The 18,354-nt window shown below is 47.4% G+C and overlaps 1 protein-coding gene across 4 annotated transcripts in view; it reads right to left on the bottom strand.

Annotated features, from left to right (window-relative positions):
* Nucleotides 1-18,354, bottom strand: part of CAPN1 (calpain 1) — a 28,330-nt gene that overhangs the window by 2,399 nt on the left and 7,577 nt on the right. For all 4 annotated transcript variants that reach the window (XM_040466175.1, XM_040466171.1, XM_040466173.1 and 1 more), the window contains exons 11-18: nucleotides 4,106-4,287; nucleotides 3,364-3,375; nucleotides 2,342-2,553; nucleotides 2,206-2,245; nucleotides 1,570-1,635; nucleotides 1,421-1,478; nucleotides 585-649; nucleotides 110-178 (exon numbers count right to left, since the gene is read on the bottom strand). In XM_040466175.1, the coding sequence (XP_040322109.1) occupies nucleotides 110-178; nucleotides 585-649; nucleotides 1,421-1,478; nucleotides 1,570-1,635; nucleotides 2,206-2,245; nucleotides 2,342-2,553; nucleotides 3,364-3,375; nucleotides 4,106-4,287 (704 nt within the window). The remainder of the gene's footprint in view (nucleotides 1-109; nucleotides 179-584; nucleotides 650-1,420; nucleotides 1,479-1,569; nucleotides 1,636-2,205; nucleotides 2,246-2,341; nucleotides 2,554-3,363; nucleotides 3,376-4,105; nucleotides 4,288-18,354) is intronic.

Here is an 18,354-nt window from a genome sequence, read left to right as displayed (position 1 = left end):
TCTGGAGCAGCAGACCCAGGGCGGAGGGCCTAGACCACGCAGCCCGTCTGGGAGCCCGCAGCAGACCCCTCCTGGGACTGAGGCCGCACAGGAGGGAGGGACCACCTACCAGGTAATTCCGGATGCGGTTCCACAGGATGTTGAACTCCACCAGGCCCAGCTTCCCGTTGCCGTCCCGCTGGGGGGCTACCGTTAGGAAGCTTAAACCCGCACAGGGTGAGGAAACAATGGGGAGAAGGGGAGACTGACAGCAAGACGAGGGGAGGGGGAAGGGCAGGCGCCCACAGGGCCAGGTGGGTTGGACAAGGAGGGGTGCCAACAGCACCAGCCTTAAGGTGACTCAAGGACCCAGGCCCTGCTCTACCTCTCACTCAACACAAAGCCTGTGCCTCAGTTGCCCCTCCCCCCTATCCCCCCCGCCCCCCCCCAATCATGGGGAAATGGCCTGGGAAAAGGACCGGTCCCTCTACACTCCACAGAGCTTTGTCCCTTTCTCTGCACTGTTCCGGGAAAGGTCACAGGGCATCCTTCCCCACCATGTCCCCCACACCAAAGCAGCCTCACGAAACGAAAGCAAAAGATACGTCCATGAGGTTCACCATGCTGCGGCACGACTCCAGGCTGAAGCCCTTTGTCCGCAGGTCCTTGTCTGCAAGAAAATCGGTTCCAACACCTCAAGCAGCAGGCTTCCGGGGCCTGCCCCCGGGGCACTGGGCGGGATGGGGACCAGGGAAGTTCGATTCCTGGCACCTGGTGTGCAAAGCCTAGCAGAGTGGGTGCGTCAGGTCACTTTTATCAGCACAGTGTCAAGTACTTTAGCAACCGAGCCGGTGTCTACACCACAAAGAACCAAGAATGAATCATGCTACACCAAAGTGGGAGAAACGCAGTAGAAACGTGAGGCCAAGGCGGCCAGGGCGGGGGTGAGGTTGGCCGCAGGCCCCGAAGGGGGACAAGAGGAGAGGGGTCTGGGCTGAGGGAACAGCATGGATGGAGGTCAGAGGCAGGGGCAAAGGAAGGTTGGGGGGCGGGGCTGCCTAGAGCTGCGCACGCGGGGGAGTGAAGCCAGCCCCGTTCTGCAGGCGGCCCCTCGGCCTGGCCCTGGGGCGTATCTTCCACAGGAAGGGGAGGCCTGTTCCTTGCTCCTACGGTGCTGTCACCAGCTCGGCTTCTAAGACACCAGGTCACGGCACTTGGGCATGGAGAATGGGGTCCGGCAAGATGGTGCAAGGAGTTTGGGAGGAAAATGGGGGTGAGCAGGGCTCAGAAAGGCAGTGGGGGCTTCCCCTGCCCATGAAGACCAAGGGCTTGGGTTGGGCTCAGTGTGAGAGCAGAAGCCTCGATTCTGGAATCGGTGTGTGTGTGTGGGGGGGGGTGTGTGCAAATACAGGGTGGAGAGCCGCTGCCCTGGGACACTCACGTTTGCTGATGATCCTGTTGAGGATGGTCCGCAGTTCCTTGACGCTGATCTCCATGTCCTGGGGGAAGAGGGAGGAGGCACCCACCCTGGAGAAACGCTGTGCCCCTGCGCCCCCCTCCCCGCCCTCCGCTTCATCACACCCTGCCTACCTCCCCTGCCAGCTGCCTGAAGAGGGCCTTGAAGTTCTCATCAATCTCCTCTTCTGAGAGCACTTGCTAGATGCAGAAGGGGGAGAGCAGGTGAGGGTCGCTCCGGCCAGGCCCCCGCATGGGCAGCAGCTGGGGCGAGGCCGGGACCACTCATCACCATACGCCTGCCTCCTCGTGTCTCTGAGCCTCCCTCTTGTCACCAGTAAAGTGAGAATCACTCTCCCCCTGCCCAGGGCTCTGCGGCCTGAGGAGAGTGCAGTTCACCTCCGTGATGGTGGGGGGAGGCTTTGGGCAAGTTCCTTAACCTCCCGGAACTTGACTTTCTCGCTGAAAGGGGAGATGGTGGCCTCACCCGGACAGGGTTGTTGTGGAGGCAACGGGGTAAAGGGCTCAGCACAGAGCCGGCAGAGACCAGCGAGAGCTCAGGGACCTCGCGTCACTATTATCACCAAGCCCTCTGCAAAACCGTAAAGTGCTGGGCAGATGAGGGATTGGTATTACCCCTAAGGTTTCTGCCGGGCGGGGGGGCTCCCAGAAGCCAGGACACCCAGGTCCCCGTGATACGCCCAGGGGGAAGGGGTGAGGCAGAGGAGGAAGGCACCTGGGCGGTGGGGGGGCGGCGGGCAGGGCACGTACCTCATCAGGGAGATTGGCCTGGATCTGGTCGTCCAGCTCCCTGCAGAGGTGGAAGGACAGAGGGGCCAGTCAGGGTGGGGGTGCAGGGGGGCCCCGGGGGCGGGGAGTGAGCACCGGGGAGGGGCCTTCTACTCACTCGGTCCCGGCCTTCTTCTCCGAGAAGAAGCGTAGCACGAAGTCGCCCTCCTTGTTGGGCTCGAAGGTGGAGGGCACCACCACGTACTCCCCGGGCGGCAAGCGGAAGCGGGTGCTGACCTCCCGCAGGTTGATGAACTGCTCCGAGCGCGCCCGCGACGAGTTGGCCAGGAAGAAGTCCCGCTTCAGGTGCACGGCCGGCTGGCCCACCAGCTGGCGGGAGGGGAGGAGGGGGTGAGGGCTGCAGCCGGCCGCTCAGCCCGCCCTCGGGGAGCTGCCCGCACACCGCACGCCGCACACCCGGGCCGCAGGCCCCGGGCCCCAGCCGAGCGGCTGGCAGGCTGGTCTCGGCCCGGTCGCCCTCGGGCTGCACGGCCCCGCCAGATCGTCTTGTCTCAGTTTCCCCATCCGCAAGATGGAGGAGACAACGCTGCCTACCGCACAGGGCGGAGGTGAGGACATACTCTGGAGGTGAATGTGAACACTAGGACTCCGGCGAAATAACATTCCTGCTATCGTTACCCAGAGCGTCCCCCGAGTCAGACACCGCAGGGTACCCTCCACGGGGCGCCTCATTCAAAGCTCACGACAGCCCCGGGAGGCGGCGCCCTGTGCCCATTTTACAGATACTGACACCGAGGCCTAAGCTTAAGCCACTCGCTCGAGGGTGCAGAATATTCAGCCTGTCCACCGCCCTGCTCCTAACCGATGCCCGAGGCATCCTCCGCCGGCACTAACTCAGCGGAAACAGTAAGGCGGGAAGAGCCTCGTGTGTGCGTGTTGGGCGGGACTCTGAGGGCCAGGGTTCAGACCCAGCTCTCTCACTTACTACCTGTCCCGACCCCCTGGGACAGCAACATCTGCCCCCTCCGGGTGGGGGTGGGAAGACAGTTCGCGAACAGTAAAACGAGGTGACTTCTCAACTCTCTCCGTGTGGGCTTGCTGCCATCTTGCTCCCCTCTGGGCACCAACAGGCCTTGTGTGTTCAGGGGTATGTAAATCCAGGTGTCAGATGTCACCTACCTCCGGAGGAACCTGCCAGAGAGACGGAAGAAGTTAGAGATGTGTGCTTGGCCTACAGGCGCAGCGTGTGCTGGACAGAGGCCCTGAGTTCTTAAGAATCACGGGATCTGAGGAGACAGGGAGGCAGGGCTCGGGGCCACTGGCCGCCCAGACCTGTCTTCACGCCAGAGAGGCACCTCAGGACCTCAGGAAAGGGCCCCGGGCAAGGTCCTCTTCACCCCTGGAACACCCTGGGCCTTGGCTCTGAGACGGACCCAGCACAGCCCCCAGAGCGGTCAACTGCAATGTCCTACAGCCCAGGGACATCAGAGTCCCCACCAGTTTGCTGTCGGGAGCTCCGGGCCTGGGCCGAGACTGTAGCAGTTCACTTTCCCTGCCAGGAAGGTCCAGAAGTTTCTGTGTTGAACACAGTGAGTGAAGCAGAGCCCTCCCAGGCCAGTCTCTGCTTATATACTTCTAAGACAGGGAGCTCACTACTCCTCCAGGGCCGCCCACTTGCCCACTTCTTTCTGAGGCTGAGCCAAAGTCTGTCCCCCAGAAGCTACGTCACAGTCGTCAGCTAAGCCAGAATGCTTGGCCCAAGGGCGGCCACAGCAGGCGCCTCCGGGGGACAGTGGCCAGGGCCACCTGCCTCAGGACTGTGGCGGCAGTGTCCTCTGGCGCCCCCTGGTGGGGCTCGCCCACGGTGCGCCAGGAGGCCGGCTTTCGACGCCGGTTCGGCGTGATCCTGTGATCGGCTCACCTCGTAGACCGCGAAGCCGATGGTCTCCATGTCGCGGCCAAAGCGGCGCTCGCGGCGGCGGTGCTTCTGCATGAGGGCTAGCACGAAGCTGCAGCCCGATTCTCGACCCCCGTAGTAGTCGTCGTCCGCGTCGTCCGTCTCCTCCAGTCGGATCTTGAACTGGGGATTGACCCAGAAGGTGGCTGTAGGAGGTGGGTTGGCGGGACGGGTCAGGGGAGGCGCAGAGCAGAGTGGTCCCCGCCTCCAGGCTTCCCCTCCCCCACGTGTCCCTTGGTTCATTCGTCCAACAGGTATTATTACTAAGTGTCCGCCGTGTGACAGACGGGCAGTGGGGGGCACACGCGGTCCCTGCCCTCATGAGTTCACATTCCAGGAGGGGAGGCCAAGTCTGAGCAAGTCGGGGCACTTATGAGAACAATTACAAAGAGTAAGCAAGCTGGAGCTGGGAGCCGGTCAGGGAAGGCGTCTTTGAGGAGGTAACATCTGAGTGAGATCTGAAGGAGAAGCCCTGGGAAGACACTGGGAAGCAGGAGGGAGAAACAAGGACCCACACGAGGGAGACAGCCGGTGTCTAATGCAGCATCCAGCTCCGGCAAGCACGGGAAATGTGGACAGTGGCAAAGGTCGGTGGGAGCCGGGTGGGCAGTGAGGAGGGTGGTTTGAATCAAAGGGCAAAAGGCCCTCCCCACGCCCCAACAGGCTTGCACCAGGAGCGGCATGAATGGATTCGGATTTGCAAAGGTAGCTGGAGCTGCTGTGTGGACGATGACTTAGGAGAGAAAAAGACAAGGCAGGGTCTGATAGGAGGCCACTCGGCTGCAAAGGGTGACAGAGACTTGCGTCTCTGGCAGTCTGGTGACTCAGTTGCCCACGACCCCCTAAAACAACCAGGTGCTGGACACAGTAAGCAAAGCGGCTTTTTAGAGGCACTAATAAGCCACAGCATTCCCCTCCCCCTCCCCCCCCCCCCCAAGTTGACATTAACCAAAATGACAGATATCAAGTATTAGCCAGGAATGTGGAGAAATCAGAACTTCACACACTGCTGGTGGGAATGTAACACGGGGCCGCCACTTCGGAAAACAGTCTGGCACTTCCTTACATGGTTACACACAGAATTATCCTATGACCCTGCAATGATACTCAACACTGCAATGTACGAAAACGTACATCCACACAAAAACGTGGATGTAAATGTTCACAGTGGCATTATTTGTAATACCCGAATGGTAGAAGTGACCCAAACCATCCATCAGCAGAGAAATGGATTTTTAAAAACGTAGTGTAACCAAACAATGGAATATTATTCGGCAACAAAAAGAGAGTACCGATCTGGGCTCTAACACAGATAAGCCTATGAACGGGCAGATCCACAGACGCAGAGAGGAGGCTGGCGGTTACCTGGGAGTGAGGAGGAGGGGTCAGGAGTGACAGCTGTAGGGTGGACGGTTTCTTTTTGGGGTAATAAAAATGCTCTAGAATTGATGTGCTGATAGACGCACAACTTTGTGAATATATGAAAACCACACTGAATTTTCCACTTTGAAGTTGGTGAACTGGACCGTATGTGAGTGATAACTCAATAAAGCCTTTTTTAAAACATGGCCACTAGGAGCCCCACGAGGTAAATAATGCCGAAGGACTCCTGCAGACTCCTGGAGACCCTGAGCCCTGGGAACAGGGACAGGAGACAAAATCTAGCAGGAGACCTTTGCAATAAAACTGGGACCCTTATGAGGAATGCCAACAGCCTATGTAGGAAAGAAAAATAAACCCCACTGGGAGGAAGGAAAAAAAAAATTCTCCCCAAGAATTTATAACCACAAGCCTTCACGTGATCTTGCAGTTTCAATTTGTTCCTTCTTTTCTTTAATTAAAAAAATTTTTTTTAATGTTTATTTTTGAGAGAGAGACAGAGCACAAGTGGGAGAGGGGCAGAGAGAGACACACAGAATCCAAAGCAGGCTTCCAGGCTCTGAGTTATCATCACAGAGCCCGATGCGGGGCTCGAACCCCGAACTGTGGGATCATGACCTGAGCTGAAGTCGGATGCTTAACCGACTGCGCCACCTAGGCGCCCCTTTTTTAAATCTTTCAAATATGTTTATTTAGTTTTGAAGGAGAGAGACACAGAGCGTGAGTGGGGGAGGAGCAGAGAGCGAGGGAGACACAGAATCCAAAGCAGGCTCCAGGTTTCAAGTCGTCAGCACACAGCCCAACGCGGGGCTCGAACTCGCGAGCCAGAACATCATGACCTGAGCTGAAGTTAGACGCTTAACCGACTGAGCCACCCACATGCCCCCAGTTTCAATTCGTTGTGCCTATGAAGTCAAGGAAACCTTCAGGAGATAATTTCTTTTTAAAAGTGTCCTGGGATTCAAAGAGTCATCCCAGGTGACTGATAGAAACACCGGAAGAACCTAACTTCACCCAAGGACTCAAAGTAACTCCCACAGATGAACTTCTAGGCCAAAGGAGACAAAAATCTCACAAGGAAAGAAGGCATGAGTAAGTGAGAACCAGCAGCCACAAGGGACCAAAACACCAACCCTCTGAGACTTAAAATATTGAAATAATCAGATGCCAGAATATAAAAGACTGGGTTTATTATATTTAAAGAAATAAATGAGAAGCCTGGGAATATGAGCAAGAATAAACAGATTTGAAACGAGCCACTAGAACTTCTACACATTAATTTTTTTAATAAAACTAAGTACTTGTTAGAAGGATTAACCACCAGATTTGACACAGCAAAAAAAGACAACTCGTGAATTGAGAATGGATCGGAAGGAACTACCCAGAAGCAGAAGGCAATGCAAGGAAATTAGGAGACGGCAAATTTGAGCAATGGTAAGAGACTAGATGATTGAGGAGTTCCAGCTTACGTTTGATTAGAATTCTAAAAGAAAAAAATTAAGAGTGTAAGAAGGAGCTGTTATTCTAAAAGACCATGGCTAAGAATTTTCTAGAATTGTTGAAATACATCAACCTGCAGGCCCAGGGAGCCCAGTGAATCCAAAGCAGAATAAAAAGAAATCCACACCTCAATACATCTTGGTGAAATTATGGAATATCAAAGATGAACAACCTTTTTAAAAAAAAAAATTTTGTTTTTTTTTTTTACATTTATTTATTTTTGAGAGACAGAGTCAGACAGAACGTGTGCAGGGGAGGGGCAGAGAGAGAAGGAGACACAGAATCCGAAGCAGACTTCAGGCTCTGAGCTGTCAGCACGGAGCCCGAAGCGGGGCTCGAACCCAAGAACCGTGAGATCATGACCTGAGCCGAAGTCGGACGCTTAACCGACTGAGCCACCCAGGTGCCCCTCAAAGATGAACAATCTTGGGACGCCTGGGTGGCTTGGTCGGTTAAGCGTCCGACTTCGGCTCAGGTCATGATCTCACGGTCCGTGGGTTCGAGCCCCGCATCGGGCTCTGTGCTGACAGCTCAGAGCCTGGAGCCTGTTTCGGATTCTGTGTCTCCCTCTCTCTCTGCCCCTCCCCTGTTCATGCTCTGTCTCTCTCTGTCTCAAAAATAAATAAACGTAAAAAAAAAAAAAAAGATGAACAATCTTAAAACAGAAAAGACAAAGCATCACAGAAGGCGTGGGAGACAGAGTCTCGGCTCACAGAGCAACCAGAGAAGCAGAGTGAAGAGTAACGGTACTTCCAATGGGCTGAAAGGAATGCAATCCAGAATTTTGTGTTCAGAGAATTGTCAAGAATGAGCACACTGCAGAGGTATTTTCAGAAGAGTGGAGAGAGTTTATAGAAGGAGAAGAGGGGGAGGAGGTGGAGGGGAAGGAGAAGGAGGAATACGAAGGCTTATGTTTTAGGCAGATGGAAAATGAGCTCAGATAAAAGTTGTGGAAATGGTGAGCAATAAATACTGTTCTTCTATGGGTGAGCCGGTGAATATGGGCTGTATCAAATAATGATACGGAGCAAACACCTCGGTCCTCCAAACCCAGAGACGGGAAAACTAGTAGAGAGAAAAGCAAGAGAACTCAATCCAAAATAAGGCATAGCAGGAGGGACAAACAGAAAACGGACAGGAAGTCTGCTGAAATAAATACAAAGTCATCAGCAATCACCATGAATGTCAATGGACTAAACTTTCCAATCCAAGGGCAAAATGTTTCAAACCGGATGATCAAAAAGCCAGTGGCGTGCTGTTTACAAGAGATAACCACCAAAACACTGAGCTATAGAAAGATTAGACATCAAAAAGTATAACAAAATAGGGGCGCCTGGGTGGCGCAGTCGGTTAAGCGTCCGACTTCAGCCAGGTCACGATCTCGCGGTCTGTGAGTTCGAGCCCCGCGTCAGGCTCTGGGCTGATGGCTCGGAGCCTGGAGCCTGTTTCCGATTCTGTGTCTCCCTCTCTCTCTGCCCCTCCCCCATTCATGCTCTGTCTCTCTCTGTCCCAAAAATAAATAAACGTTGGAAAAAAAAAAATTAAAAAAAAAAATAAATAAAAAATAAATAAATAAAAAAAAGTATAACAAAATATACCACAAAAATACTAGCGGAAAGAACATTGGAACAGCTATAGTGACAGTGACTGAGAGGGACTAGAAAGTTAAAGAATTACACCCGGAGAAGGCAGCCATTAAATAACAACAACAAAACAGGTCTGACTCACTAGGAACTTATAACAAGTCTAAGCTTGATGCAGCTAATATCATAAGGCAAAATCTGTAAAGCAAAATGACAGATATAAAGGGAGAAACTAGCAAAAACGTCAGCATGGTGTGTGACTTTATCTTCCCTCTTCCAGTAACTGACAGACTAAGCCGACCAAATATTAAGTGTGATCTGACGGACAATTATAAAACATTCCCCCTAACACTCAGAATTGCGTGACACTCGGATCGTTCGAGAGAACAGACTGTAGGGCTGCGATGCCTCTGTTCGAATCCCAGCTCCGTCACTTATCAGTGCCTCAGTTTCTTTGCCTGTAAAACAGGTATCATAATAATGCCAGCCTCACAGGGTCGGTGTGAAAGTTAAACAAGTTATCATACTTAAAATATTTAGGGGAGTGCTTGGCATATAAGACACACACACAAAAGCGTGAACCAGTCTTCTGAGAACATGTGAACACGCGCTGGGCCGTAGCACCAGCTTCTGTTTATTTCAAAGCTGCGATCTCATAAGACCGTCTTTTCTGACTACAAGGAAATCAAGTTAGAAACCAACAATAAAACGGTAACTAGCAGGTTATAACTGGGACGTTTGGTTGTTAATTCACTCTTAATTGTTACAGGTCTATCCAGATTTTTTCTTTTTCTTAAGTTGGTCTCGGTAGCTTGTTTCTTTCCAGGAATTTGTCTGTTTCACCTAGGTTAGCTCATTGGTTGGCACACAATGGTTCACAGTACTTTCTTATAATCCATTTATTTTTGTTGGTTTGATAATGATGGTCTCTCTTTAAGTCCTGATTTTAGTAATCTGAGTCTTCTTTTTTTCGTTTACTTTGGTTAAAGATTTTACAATTTTGCTGAGCTCTTCTAAGGACTGACTGTTGGTCTCGTTCATTTTCTTCATTGTTTCTCCATTTTCTGTTTCATTTATGTGTACTTTAATCTTTATTATTTCCATTCTTCTGTTTGCTTTGGGTTTCGTTTGACCCTTTACTACATTCTTAAGGTAGACGATCAGGTTGTTGATTTGAGATCATTCTTTTCTAACATAGGTACGTACTGTTTTAATTACCATTCTGTGTGATTTCTCATATTTTTGCATTTTTTAAATGTTTATTTAGTCTTTGAGAGAGAGAGAGAGAGAGGGAGAGAGAGCATGAGCAGGGGAGGGGCAGGGAGAGAGGGAGGCACAGAATCTGAAGCAGGCCCCAGGCTCCGAGCTGTCAGCACAGAGCCTGATGCGGGGCTCAAACCCACAAAGCATGAGCCAAAGTCGGCCACCCAACCGACTGAGCCACCCAGGCACCCGTTTTCTCATTTACATTATCATTTCTTTTTGACAAACTAACTCATTCTATGAAGCCAACACTATCTATCTTGATACCAAAGCCCACCAAATAAAGACATCATGAGAAAATTACAGGACGATATCACTTATAAATATCAACATAAAAATCCTCAACAAAATACTAGCAAATCAAGTCCAACAGTATATTAAAAGGATGAGATGCAACAAAATAGGATTTATCCCAGGAATGAAGGATAGTTCAACATAAAGTCAATCAATGTAATAAGCCACATTAATAGAACAAAGGGGAAAAACCTACATGATCATGTTTTTTTTTAAATATATTTTAAAGTTTATTTATTTTGAGAGAGAGAGAGAGAGAGACAGCACGCACAGGGGTGAGGCAGAGAGAGGGATTAAGAGAATCCCAAGCAGGTTCCTCACTGTCCACACCAAACCCGAAGCAGGGCTTGAACCCACGAATTGTGAGATCATGACCTGAGCCTAAATCAAGAGCTTAACCAACTAAGCCACTCAGGTACTCCATGATCATCTTAATTGATGCAGAAAGGCATTTCACAAAGTCCAACACATGTTCATGATAAAAACATTCAGAAAACTAAGAATAAAAGGGAATGTCCTCAATATGACAAAGAGTGTTTATGGAAAAACCAGCTAATATCATACTCAGTGGCGAAAGACTGAAGCTTTCACCCTAAGATCAGAACAAGATGCTTGCTTACATCGTTGCTACACAACCACTGTATGGGAAGTTCTAGCTAGATGAATTAGTCAAGGAAAAGAAAAAAGGTATTCAAATTGGAAAGGAAAAAGAAAACTATCTCTAACTGCAAACGACATGATCTTGTAGGTAGAAAAACAGAGTCCACAAAAAAGTTACTAGAACTAATAACAAATACAGCAAAGTTGCAGGTTACAAGACCAAGACAGAAAAATCAGTTGTTTTTCCATATGCCAGCAATGAACAACTGAAAAAGTAAATTACGGAAACAATTCCTTTACAATAGTATCCAAAAAAATTAAATATTTCTAGGTATAAATTTAATAAAGGAGTTGAAAGACTGAACACCGAAAACCGCAAAACGTTGCTGAAAGAAATTAAAGACATGAAAAAATAAAAAGACATCCCATGTTCATAGATCGGAAAACTTAGTAGTATTATGATGTCAACATTACCTGAAGTGATCTGCAGATTCAATGCCATCTTTATTAAAATTCCAGCAGCCTTTTCACAGAGGTGGAAAGCATATCCTCAGATTCATATGGAATTATAAGGGTCCCGGAAGCCAAAAGATTATGAAAAAAACCCAAAAGTTGGAAGACTCGCACTTTCTGATTTCAAACCTTACTGCAAAGCTACAGTAATTACAACAGTGTGGTACTTGCATAAAAATAGACATACAGACTAAAAGAACTGAGAGTCCAAAAATAAACCCAGACATCAATGGCCAACTGATTTTTGACATGGGTGCCAAGACCATTCGATGGGGAAAGAATAGTCTTTTCAACTGATGATACTGAAACAATGAATTTCCACATGCAAAAGAATGAAGTTGGGCACCTATCTCACACCAGTGATCTTTTACATTGCTACTGTGCTTGTCTGGGGGCACCAAAAATCACACCCACGTAAGACAGCAAACTTAGAAAACTGCTGTGTGCATTCTGACTGTTCCACCCACCAGCCAGCCATTCCCCCATCTTTCTCCTTCTTCTGGAGCCTCCCTATTCCTGGAGATACAAAAATCTTGGAACGAGGCCAATTAATAACCCTACAAAGGTCTCTGAGTGTTCCAATGAAAGAGTGCTGTCTTTCACTTTCAAATCAAAAGCTAGAAATGATGAGGCTTATCAAAAGTCAAGATAAGCAGAAGCTTAGGCCTCTCACATCAAACTGCAAGCTGTGAGTGCAAAGGAAAAAAATCTTGGAGGAAACTGAAAACGTTACTCCAGTGAACACACATGATAAGAAAGTGAGACAGCTTTACTGCTGATATGGAAAAGTTTTAGTGGTCTGGATGAAAGATCACACCAGCCCCAACATTCCCGAAGCAAAAGCCTAATCCAGTGCAAAGCCTTCATTGTCTCCAATTCCATGAAGGCCGCGTGAGGTGAGGAAGCTGCAGAATTAACGTGTGAAGGTAGCAGAGGCCGGTTCGTGAAGTTTAAGGAAAGAAGCCAACTCCGTAACATGAAAGTGCAGGGGGAAGCAGCAAGTCATGTGCAGAAGCTGCAGCAAATTACCAAAAGAGCTCGCTAAGGTAATTAGGGAAGGCAGCTGCCCTAAACAGCAGAGTTTCAATGTAGACGAAGCAGCCTTGTATCAGAAGAAGATGCCGTCCAGAACTTTCATCGCTAGAGAGAACCCAATGCCTGGTTTCAAAGCTTCAAAGGACAGGCTGACTCTCTCTAATCAGGGGCTAGTGTAGCTGGTAACTTTAGGTTGAAGGCGATGCTCATTTACCATTCCAAAAATCCTAGGGCTATTTAGAATTTTGCCAAATCTACTCTGCCTGTGCTCTTTAGGGAACAACAAAGCCTACACGACAGCACACCTGTTTACAACATGGTTTACTGGGCATTTTAAGACCACTGTTGAGACCCACTGCTTAGAAAAAGATTCCTTTCAAAATATGACCTGCTCACTGACAATGCACCTGGTAAGCCAAGAGCTCCAATGGAGACAGAACAAGATTAATGTTGTTTTCATGCTTGTTAACATAGCACCCGCCCTGCATCCCCTGGATCAAGGAGTACTTGCAACTTTCAAGTCTTACCACTTAAGAAATACATCTTGGGGCGCCTGGGTGGCTCAGTTGGTTAAGTGACCGACTTCAGCCCAGGTCATGACCTCCCAGTTTGTGAGTTCGAGCCCCGCGTCAGGCTCTGTGCTGACAGCTCAGAGCCTGGAGCCTACTTCAGATTCTATGTCTCCCCCTCTCTCTACCCTTCCCCTGCTCACGCTCTGTGTCTCTCTGTCTCTCAATAATAAACATTAAAAACATTTTTAAAAAGAAAAAAACAAATACATCTTGTGAGGAAGATGATTCCTCCAATGGATCCTGGCAAAATTAATTGAAAACCTTCTGGAAAGGATTCACCATTCCAGATGCCATTAAGAACATTTGTGATTTAGGGGCGCCTGGGTGGCTCAGTCAGTTAAGCATCCAACTCTTGGTTTCAGCTCAGATCATGATCTCATGGCTTTGTGGGTTTGAGCTCTGCATCGGCACCCCACCAATAAAGTATTTTTAAATCAAGGATGTATACAATTTTTTTTAAGACGTTATAATGCTATTGCACACTTAATAGAATACAGTATAGCATACATATAATATAGGCACTGGGAAACCAAAATATTCACTTAACTCACTTTATTGTGGTATTTACTTTACTTGGTGGTCAGGAAATGAACCCACAGTATTTATCTCTGAGGTATGCCTATACAAAAATTAACTTGAAATGGATGAACAATCTAAATATGAGAGTTAACACTGTAACACTCTCAGAAGAAAACACAAGGATAAATCTTCATGGTCTTGGGTTTGACAATAGATTCTCAGGTATGACACCAAAACCATGAGCAACAAAAGAAAAAATTGAAAATTGGGCATCATCACCATTAAAAATTTCCATGCTTCAAAGGACATTATCAAGAAAATGAAGACATCCACAGAATGGAAGAAATTATATGCAAATCATCAATCTCAAAGTCATATCCAGAATGTATAAAAAACACAACTCGGTGTGCCTGGTGGCTCAGTCGGTTAAGTGTCCAATTCTTCGTTTCAGCTCAGGTCATGATCTCTAAGTTCGTGGGATGGAACCCCACATAGACTTCTGCCTTGACAGCACAGAGCCTGCTTGGGATCCTCTCTCTCTCCCTATCTCTCTGCCCCTACCCCGTAATCTCTCTTTCTTGCTCTCTTTTTCTCTCTCAAAATGAATTTAAAAAAAAAAAAAGACAACCCAATCTAAAAATGGGCAAACTACTGGAATAGAAACTCTGAAATATATATGTAAGTGCCCAATAATTACATAAAAAGATATTCTTATCAACATCATTCGTCATTAGGGAAATGCACATCATCAATGAGATACCATTTCATACCCACTAGGATGGCTAAAAACCATGGACAACAGCAAGTGTTGACAAGGATGCGGAGAAGTTGGAACTCACACATTGCTAGCGGGAACGTAAAATGGTGCTGTCACTTTGGAAAACAGTTGGTAGTTCCTCAGAAAGTTAAACATGGGAGTTACCATGGATCCCAACAATTTTGCTCCTACTTAGAGACCCAAGAGAACTTTTGCTCACACAAATACAGGTATATGAATGTTCATAGCATTCCTACTCATAATACCCCAAAACTAGAAACAATCTAAATGTCCGTCAACTGATGGATGAATAAGCAAAATGTGGTATCTCCAAATCGTGGAATATTATTCAGCCCTAAAATTGAAATCAAGTCCTGACACACATTACAAGATGGACAGATTTTGAAAACATCACAATAAAGAAAGAAGCACAAAAGGCCACACATGTTGTATGATCCCATTTATAAGAAAAGTCTAGAAGAGGCAAATCTAGAGATAAAAAAAAATGTAGATTAGTGTTTGCCAGGGGTTTAGGGGGAGATTGGGAGATAGGGAGTGACTGCTCATGGATACAAGGTTTCTCTTGGGAGTAGTGAGAATGTTCTGGCATTAGTGATGGTAATTGCACAACACTACCAGTATACCAAAACCCACTGAATTGTATACATTAAAAGTGGGAATTTTATAGCATATTATACTAGTTATTCAAAACATTATCAAAATTGTGTGACTCAAAGATGCACTTGGAAGGGAAATGAATCACCTCAGGTGTTTACAAAGAAAAAAATAATCGAAATTAGTGAAATAAGCCACTAATTTAAGAAGTCATAAAATAAGGTCTAAAAATAAATCTAAAAAAGCAAAGGAATGAAATAATGAATAGAAAAGCAAAGATCAGTCATATGAAAATAATACTATAGGGGCACCTGGGTAGCTCAGCCCATTAAGTGTTTGACTCTTGATTTCAGCTCAGGTCCTGATCTCACAGGTTCCTGAGTTCCAGCCACGCATCAGGCTCTATGCTGACAGGGCAGAGCCTGCTTGGGATTCTCTCTCTCCCTCGCTCTCTGCCCCTTCCCTGATCGCAATCACCCCCCACCAAAATAAATAAACATAAAAAAAAGAAAATAATACTATACAAAGATCAACAGTCAAAAGTCATTTCTTTAAGCATAATACCAACAAACCTCTCACAGAATTAATAAAGATGAAAGAAAGTGCAGGGGCACCTGGGTGGCTCAGTCGGTTAAGCAACCGACTTAGGCTCAGGTCATGATCTCGCAGTCCGTGAGTTCAAGCCCCCCATCAGACTCTGTGCTGACAGCTCAGAGCCTGGTGCCTGCTTCAGATTCTGTCTCTCCCTCTCTCTCTGTCCCCTACCCTGCTTGCATTCTGTCTCTCTGCCTCTCTCAAAAATAAACGTTAAAAATATATATATAAAAAAAAAGGGAAGTGCAAATAAATAATACTATAAATAAGAGAGGACGTCATTACAGAAGAGGTATCGGAATATATTAATACCTTTATGCTAATAATTTTGAAAACAGAGGCAAAGGATAAATAAACTCCTAGAAAACACAACTTGGTCAAAATAGGTTCAAGAAGAAATAAAGGACCTGAATAATCCTATAACCATTAAAGATCAGTATCAAAATGTTAATTTTCACGCCAAGAACAGAGCAGGGCTAATAGCTTTAAAGATCAAGTCTACCAAACATTTAAGCAACAAATCATCCCATCTTATGCAACTCTTCCAGAAAATAGAAGAAGATCACTTCCCAGTTCACCTTCTGAGCCAAATATAGTACCCATACCAAAACTAGACAAGGTCAGTATGAGAAAGGAAAATCACGGGCAAATCTCATTTGTGAACTTGGATGTAAAACTACAGTTTAAAAAACTATGTCATGACCGCGTTGTTGTTTTTTCACTCGGGAATGTAAGGTTGATTTAATATTAGAAAAGTGATTAACGTAATTTACCGTTTTAAGAGATAAGAAGCATAGTACAATAATAAATACACCTAAAAGCATTTAATGACATTAAACCTCATTAATATGATAAAGGCATCTACAAAAAAACTAGAACAGGAAAAACTTTAGGGATAAAATCTGTAGTAAACATCCAGTAGCAAAAAGTTGCCCTTTATGAAAGGGCTAAGGGGTGGGGGCGGGGGTGGGGGCGCCTGGCTGGCTCAGTAAAATGGGTGGGGAGTGTGCAAGTTATAAGAATTGGAAACCAACAAATTTATCATTATTTGCAATCAGAAAATCAAAAAGGATCTATAGATAAATCAGTAAAATTATAGTTGAACAAGTTTGCTGGATACAAAATACATTTAAAAGGTCAACTGCATGTTACTGTTTATCAGCCACTATTACATGGGAGATGAAATTTTATTTATTTATTTATTTTTTTTTAATTTTTTTTTTCAACATTTTTTTTTTTTTATTTATTTTTGGGACAGAGAGAGACAGAGCATGAACAGGGGAGGGGCAGAGAGAGAGGGAGACACAGAATCGGAAACAGGCTCCAGGCTCCGAGCCATCAGCCCAGAGCCTGACGTGGGGCTCGAACTCACGGACCGCGAGATCGTGACCTGGCTGAAGTCGGACGCTTAACCGACTGCGCCACCCAGGCGCCCCGGGAGATGAAATTTTAAAAAGAGATACTGGGGCGCCTAGGTGACTCAGTCTTAAGGTTAAGCATCCAACTTCAGCTCAGGTCATGATCTCACAGCTCATGGGTTCGAGCCCCACGTTGGGCTCTGTGCTGACAGCTCAGAGCCTGGAGCCTGCTTTGGATTCTGTGTCTCCCTCTCGCTCTGCCCCTCACCTGCTTGTGCTCTCTCTCTCTCTCTCTCTCTCTCTCAAAAATAAATAAACACTGGGGTGCCTGGGTGGCTCAGTTGGTTAAGTGTCTGACTTCAGTTCATGATCTCACGGTTCGTGGGTTCAAGCCCCGTGTCAAACTCTGTGCTGACAGGTGGGAGCCTGGAGCCTGCTTCGGATTCTGTGTCTCCCGCTTTCTCTGCCCCTCCCCCACTCTCTCTCTCTCTCAAAATATAAACATTACATTTTTAAATATTATTAATATAATAGCAACAAAATGATACAGTATCTAGTAATAAATCTCAAAACCTTTAAATAGAAATTATAAAACGTTATTGAGAGACATTGAAGACCAAAATAAAGAAAGAGATATACCACATTCTTAGATAAGAAGACTGAACACCAGAAAGATGTCCTTTCTCCCCAAATCGATCTATAGATTCAGTGCAATTCAAGTTAAAGTCTCAAAGAGGATTCTTTGTACGACCTGGTAGCTGATTCTAAAATTCACGCAGGGAAACAAAGGGTGAGAATAGCTAAGAGACTCTTGAAGGCATTCACCCTGCCCAAAAGCCGTAAATCTGTAGCAATGAAACCAACATGCTATCAGCTGGAGGGACAGACTGAGGGATGGAATGGTGAGCCCGGAAACAGAGCCACACAATACACGGGAGCGACAGGACACAGCTGTCACTCCAGGACAGCGAGGAAAGGACAGGTTTCGCACTAAATGATGCAGGGAACAGTGGTCTTCTAGTTGAGGAAAAGCTGAAATTGGATCCCCATGAGGGAGAAGACGACCAAAAAAACGGGGCTGTGAGCCATGCTGGGAAGGTGGAGAACGCGGGACATGAGAACAGAGCGGAGGTGGGTTTGGCAAAGACAAAGGCTCCGGTGGCCTTCAAACCAGCAGTGACAGTAGCGTGGTGAGGACGGAAGCTGGACAGGCGTGGGTTACAAAGTGAGCTGGGAGTGGGAAAGGAAACGCAGGAGGGTGGCGAGCTGGACATTGTTGCCTCGAAGGGGAGCCCAGAAATGGGTAGGAAAGTGGGGTCAAAAAGAGGATTGCTCTAAGCCAGGAGATTCCCCATAATGACCCAGGAGCAAGAAGTGAAGGATAAAGGAGCCAAAGGCTTCCAGACACATGGGAGAACGCCAGCAAGAGCAGGGCTGGGCGTGGTCCCCATGGGCATGGACAGTTCTGCCACTGTCGCAGTCGGGAAGGCAGTAATGACAGGCACAGGCTGAGACAGGCGGGGCGAATCCAGGAGGTGCCCTGCGCGAAGACAGCTATCTTCCAGTGAAGTACAAGGCCGAGTCCACAGATGGGAGGAACCACGGAGGCCAGTTTGAGGGCATGGGAACG

The sequence above is a fragment of the Herpailurus yagouaroundi genome, unplaced genomic scaffold (genome assembly GCF_014898765.1).
Source record: "Herpailurus yagouaroundi ecotype Mexico unplaced genomic scaffold, PumYag 569, whole genome shotgun sequence".
In the NCBI taxonomy this organism is placed as follows: domain Eukaryota; kingdom Metazoa; phylum Chordata; class Mammalia; order Carnivora; family Felidae; genus Herpailurus; species Herpailurus yagouaroundi.
The sequence above is the reverse complement of the archived record's forward strand: the minus strand, read 5'-3'. Positions and strand labels throughout refer to the sequence as shown.